The sequence below is a fragment of the Carassius carassius genome, chromosome 12 (assembly GCF_963082965.1).
Source record: "Carassius carassius chromosome 12, fCarCar2.1, whole genome shotgun sequence".
In the NCBI taxonomy this organism is placed as follows: domain Eukaryota; kingdom Metazoa; phylum Chordata; class Actinopteri; order Cypriniformes; family Cyprinidae; genus Carassius; species Carassius carassius.
The window spans coordinates 16,575,341-16,581,340 of record NC_081766.1 but is presented as its reverse complement, the minus strand read 5'-3'; the positions used below and the strand labels follow the sequence as shown (position 1 = coordinate 16,581,340).

The 6,000-nt window shown below is 38.8% G+C and overlaps 1 protein-coding gene across 1 annotated transcript in view; it reads left to right on the top strand.

The window, feature by feature from the left end:
* Nucleotides 1-3,270: 3,270 nt before the first annotated feature.
* Nucleotides 3,271-6,000, top strand: part of LOC132154935 (glutamate receptor ionotropic, NMDA 3B-like) — a 61,679-nt gene continuing 58,949 nt past the window's right edge. Inside the window, exon 1 of the mRNA XM_059563668.1 lies at nucleotides 3,271-3,964. Coding sequence (XP_059419651.1) covers nucleotides 3,512-3,964 — 453 coding nt within the window. The 5' untranslated portion in view covers nucleotides 3,271-3,511. The remainder of the gene's footprint in view (nucleotides 3,965-6,000) is intronic.

Sequence of the window (6,000 nt, the reverse complement as noted above, 5' to 3'; positions counted from 1 at the left end):
CAAACTAAATTAGATCTGCAGTGCTTCTCTGTTCTTTTTACTGTATAATCAATATTTTCAAAAAGTGCACTACTAAATGGTATGTTGAGTTTTTCACAAACTCTTTCAACTTTTTAGGGTCTAGCAAATGTGCAGTCACAGTACTTTTACACCTTAATAATATGATGTTAATTAACCACATGAAACTCATTAGTTTTTATCAGAACCATGTTTGCTCAGTCTGATAAAACAGAGAGGGGTTATGGAGTGTTGGCCCAAACGAAATGAGGTTTCATATAGATACCCTCCCACTGTGAACTGGCCTGCGCTCATTATTCATGCATCCTGACTCTAATTTGAAGTCCAAATTACTCTTCATCTCAAACACAAGTCAGTGGAGGGAGAAGGTTTACGATGTTCACATTTTCACAAAGTCATGGGTTTGAATAGAAAGACAAGAACATCATCTTTTTTAGCACAGTAAGGAAAATCTACGGCTTTGCCTTCAGCAAATTCTCTTATAATATACGATTATATGGCACTTCAGATTTTAATAGAATTATCCAGAATTAGCTCCCTTCCTCTCAAGCAGCATGTACTGATGGTTCAAGCCATTCAGTGTGCTCTTGAACTGTTTGGTGGACTAAAAAGACTGTGCTGAAATTAGTCATGTCGGATGTGGTGAGAATGTAGATGTCGCACGATGATATTTAAAAGCATCGCTCTCCTGTACAAGTCCTTCTAGAGCACTATGGCAGATTTTGGAGTGCTGCGACATGCGGTTAGACAGAAACAGCACTGATGCTACATTTATCCATGCTGTAATTGCAGAGCTTCTGCTCAGAGGCTTTTTCTTAGGTAACTCTCTAAATTCAATTTCAGAATTCATTGACTCAACTGTTGCATCTCAAAAAGCATAAATGCAGGAATGTCTAATGTATGCGTATGTCACAATAACAAGTGAAGTCATAGGGAGAGACTAAGGAGGATTATCTATATGGGTGCTCACATGTGTTAAATAATGTGGGAGTAATCCCTCCAAGATAAACGTTTGTTTTAATTGGTTTTCTGATTAAATTGTAATCCATTAATTTATATATTAAATCAAACTGACTACAACTGAGCACTGGGAGGGTCCAGTGATACGAACCGTCTGGAAGAAAATCAAAAGGACATATATACATTTTTATATATAGTTTATATATATATTTATTATAGTCAGGTTGAAGGTGAGTAAAAGACAATGCTGAAAACTGTGTGGAGAGAGCCATGTGTCAAGACAGGACAATTCTGTAGGTGTCTTGTTAAAGTTTGATTTACCCTTAAAATCACCTGCATCTCTGAAATATTCTGAAATGTGGGTTTGCATGCGGTGGAGCTGAAAAAACAATCAAGCAAGCATCACTGGTTACATGTTAGTGTCAGACATCAGACAGACATCATAGTACACGACTATTAAGCGGAAACACAAATGGTTTTTGGTTGACGTTGCTCAGGCAAAATGACTGAGGTGTGGTTAAGAACCGGAAAAGAGATTAAATGATAGATTTGTTTCTGAAATAACCTGCATACTGCAGTATGGGCTGTATAGAGTAAACTGTCATTTTTATGAGATGTCTATAGCATATACAGTATAAACTGTCAAAAGTTCTGCTGCACAAAGAACATGCTGCCTGAAATTTTTAAATGGTTCATATGCTTTATACTCAGTCAGTAGTCTCTAATCCTCAATTAATCTTTGACATCCAAGCTATTATTACTAGCAAATGTATGTGAGGGTGCGAAGTTTTTCAAAATGCACAAGTAATTGCTTAAAAACAGTTTCATGCATTGCGGTACTAATATGTTTCTTGTCAAGAAATTTCACATTTTTCATATTTCTACATTTCTACATTCCCTCCTCAGCTGAAAGCATATGTGCATCATTTTCTTCAGACTCCAATCCTGTTATTGAAGCATTGTGTAAGTTCATGGCAGATATACATTTTCTGTTTAATTACTAAATACAATGAATTGAGGTGATACTGCTGTATATATACCTCTTACCGTTGATTGCTGAGTGCTCTCCACTTGTGTTAATTATCTGAATGTGCTTCTCCCGAACTTTGTTAATAAAACCTCATTTATTGCAACATATTAACCACCCGGTGGTGAAAAATGCCTATGGTGCCAGTACCAAACTCAAATGCTCTGTAAAGGGGATGCTAAAATGTAAAATTCATTCAAGTAAACTAATGGTCTAGTTAAATTAAAGGATTGTAATCTATTACACCGCGTTTCAGTCTTGCGCTCAAACAGAGTGACAAGTTAATATATTTGGATTACTGTTCTATAGCAAACAAAGGCCACTGTAAATTAATTCTACTGAACAGAGCATCCATGTTACCATGGAATTATTATTTAATTAAATAACATATGAATAGGGTATTGTCCTTGAACTACTGCATGCCAAACCGTCTGAATTCAGAAGGCATTTTCTTCCTCAGACACCTCTTCATCTCTTTTTAAGACTTAACTGAAAGCATTAACTGATATATATAAATGTGTGTGTGTGTGTGTGTGTGTGTGTGTGTGTGTGTGTGTGTGTGTGTGTGTGTGTGTGTGTGTGTGTGTGTGTGTGTGTGTGTGTGTGTGTGTGTGTGTGTGTGGCTTGACAGCCACTGCATAGAGGATTTTGCACATATCTCAACCTAAAGCTACAATCTGGGAGCTTTTGCTTTACTATACTGACATCTGGACGGAGGAAAGTACTTTACTAACAAGAATCTGTTGTTTTAATATCAATATATTGGACATTCTTGGATTCAATCTTAATATTTTTGGATGTTGTTGGAAGTTCATGCTGATATACATATGGGACTTTGCTGTAGCTGTAACCATTGTACTTATTGTGAAAAGTATGGACAAGTGGAATATAAAGTAAATTATTATTATTATTATTATTGTTATTATTATTATAGCATTAACTTGTTTAACTGCATAACACAACTGGTCATGTGATGTCAACATGGCAGTGGGGTGAGATCCACTTCACGTAGCCTACAATAAAATATTTTTTCTGGAAAAGTGCTCTGGAGTTGTAATCTCATTTTAATGATATTTCTTCCTAAAATGCTGTTCATTTAATTATGTTTAAAAACTTTTTAATAAACAAAAATGAACGAGCGCCCCTTTACTGTTTAATATAAGTAAGGCTTTGAAACCATTTAATGTTTCATAAGTGACCTTTGGGAAAGCTTAATTCTTCATAATCTGATCAAGCAAACCTGGCGTGGCCACAACTGTCCTCCCTCCGAGCTCGGTGATGCTGAGGAGAACTCAAGCGGAACAGCACCTCCTCTCCTCCCTCAGTTGCGCGCACGGCACCTCCTCGCCTTCAACACTTGGAGTAGACGGAATGGTTTCATTACTTGCATTGTAACTGAGGCTGCATCCGTGTGCGCGTAAAACCATTAAGGATAAGAACAACTGGACAAGAATAGAGCGATGCCATCTTGTGACGGAACCTCAATCCAGTTGCGAAAGGAGCAGGATGAATTTAGTGCTCTCCAGAATCTTGGCATACCTTCACGTCGGGCTCCAGGTCGCTCTCCAGATGTTTATTTACCCTTGTCATCTGCATCCCCAGCCCTGTCACATCCTTGCACGCATTGGACACACAGTGCGCTTGGGTGCGCTTCTGCCGACCCGCCAGCAGTCCAGGATACAGGGCGCCCTCAACCGCGCCCTGGTCCACCTCCGGCAAAGTGGGAACAACTTCTTGCCGTACAATCTAAGCTTGGAAGTATTGTCCCGAGAGCCGCTCAATGGAGACCCGGAGTCCATGTTCAGGTGCGTGTGTCAGGATATCGTTGTTCAGGGAGTCTCGGCTGTGCTTGCGTTCCCTCAGAGCCACGAGGAGCTCGTACAAGTGGAGTTCATGTCCTCGTTTTTGGAAATACCTTTCATCAGCATCATTGAAGAGGGCGAACCTCTTAAGACACAGGTGAGAAGCAAACTCATTGTCTTTAGCGCTCTTTACAATTTAAGGAAGATATGGTCAAACTGTACCAGCGTCGGTCTTGTTTCTTTTTGGTCTCGATGTACATTTTCCTTAAACTGGTTGTTTTTATTACTTGTTACATCGTTTATACTTGTACTGTCCGCTACATCTGTCGCTCTTGTTACGGAGGCATAATCAACATAAAGCGCGTGACAACCGGGACGTGTTTTGTTACAGGGTTTTCCCCCCACTTTAATATTATGTTCCCAAATTAGTCTTAAACATATAAAGTGGTTAGAAATCTACAATTTCCCCCTAAACTGTAAATTAATGTCATGTACATCGAGTGATGTAGCCACCACCAATTTAAAACATGAACTAGTTTTGTGCATTCAAATTTTTTCCAAATTTAAACAAATTGATTATTTCAAATAATTTTTTATGCCTACTTCCACAGCCAACTCTCAAGCCTATTTCCTTTTAAAACATTATGATTTAAAATGGTGAACATAAAAAGCAAACAGAATATGAAAAAATATATAAATGCATAAAACAAAGGTCCACACTCAACAGCTCTAAAACATAAAACAGTATGTATGTGTGTTAGTCACTCCGATAGCTGTGGCAAATGTGTATATATTGTCTCATTTTGTGCAGTGTTTGTGGAAGTAACTGAAGATGCAAGAGAACAAGAGAACCTGCTGACATACACCAGATGATACCAGTTCTGTCATTTATAAAAGAGCCAGACATGAAATTATTAGCTAGATTCTACACAGATTTATAATTTCTGATGCTTCCTCGGGATGCTGGTTGGCAGAAACCTAATAGTATTCAAATGGTTCCATCTGTTCCCAAGCAGATTTTATATGTTCAGTGGAACATATAGAGAAACTTAGGGCTGTGGCAAGTATTTCGGGTGTTCTGCCCAGGGGCCGGACACATAGGTCCTGATGTATTCCAGTGGAACAATCCTAACACTGTTTAGGGCTCAGGTTTGAGGCGCGCTGGGTCTCGTTAGTATTCGAAGCAGCAAACAGAGAGGATGCCAGTCGCACCAGTTGTTTCTGTCTCCAGCAGTGTAGCCAGTTGCAGCAGTTTCTCCTGGCAGGGAAACCTCAAAAGATTTTCCTCCCGTCAAACTCTGCCAGCATATGGACACAAAGGAACAAAGGAGCCGTGAGCAGCAGGTCAGCAGAGAGACCCATCTTTTAAGATGCTCATTCATAACAGCATGATTTATCCTACATCTTATAACATGTCAGTCAAAGGCTTTTGTGTCTTATACATTTATGGCCTGGTTGCTTGTTAAATCTGCTTCATAAATAGTGTTATTCTTAGCCAGGGCGAAAACATAATCAAGGCCATTTCTGTGATTAATAAAAATTATTAGCAAAATGTTTGTGATTGCTTCATTTTGACAGCCCTCAGGAAGTGTGAAATCATTAGTGCCCATCTTTTTCCTGACAGAGCGAGGCTTGGCTCATGCCATCACTGTGGAGTCGTTAACTTTCCAAATTACTTTAACAAATTAAAAGATATATTTAATGCTATAAATTTCTCTGGGCAGCATGAGGGACAAGGATGTTCATATATTATAGGACACAACCCCAGGATATTATGCTGTCTGAATGCTTTTCAAAAGCAATATTCTCTATCCTTGGTGAATAACGTCTCCTTTTGGCTCTCTGTACAGACGAAATAGCCATCCACTGGTGTCTTTTGCCGAGCACTTGCCTGAAATTGCAATTTGAGTGATTCCGATGAAATATATTTTTTTGAAATATATATTCTCCATGACTATAATTTGCCCCAGAGCCAATCAAATACAGGGTAGATTACCATATTTTTAGTGCGCCTTAATTTTGTTTGCTGACCAAATATGCCGGGCCTGTTTCGTTCAGGGAAATTCTTCTGCTCATCTATGCTTGACTGCTCATTAACTTGTCTCCCTTCCATAGCAAATATTCCCAACCACAAAAGGAAGATTAGCACATGCAAAACTCATTTTGTCCCTTTGAATGAAATCACATTCTAAT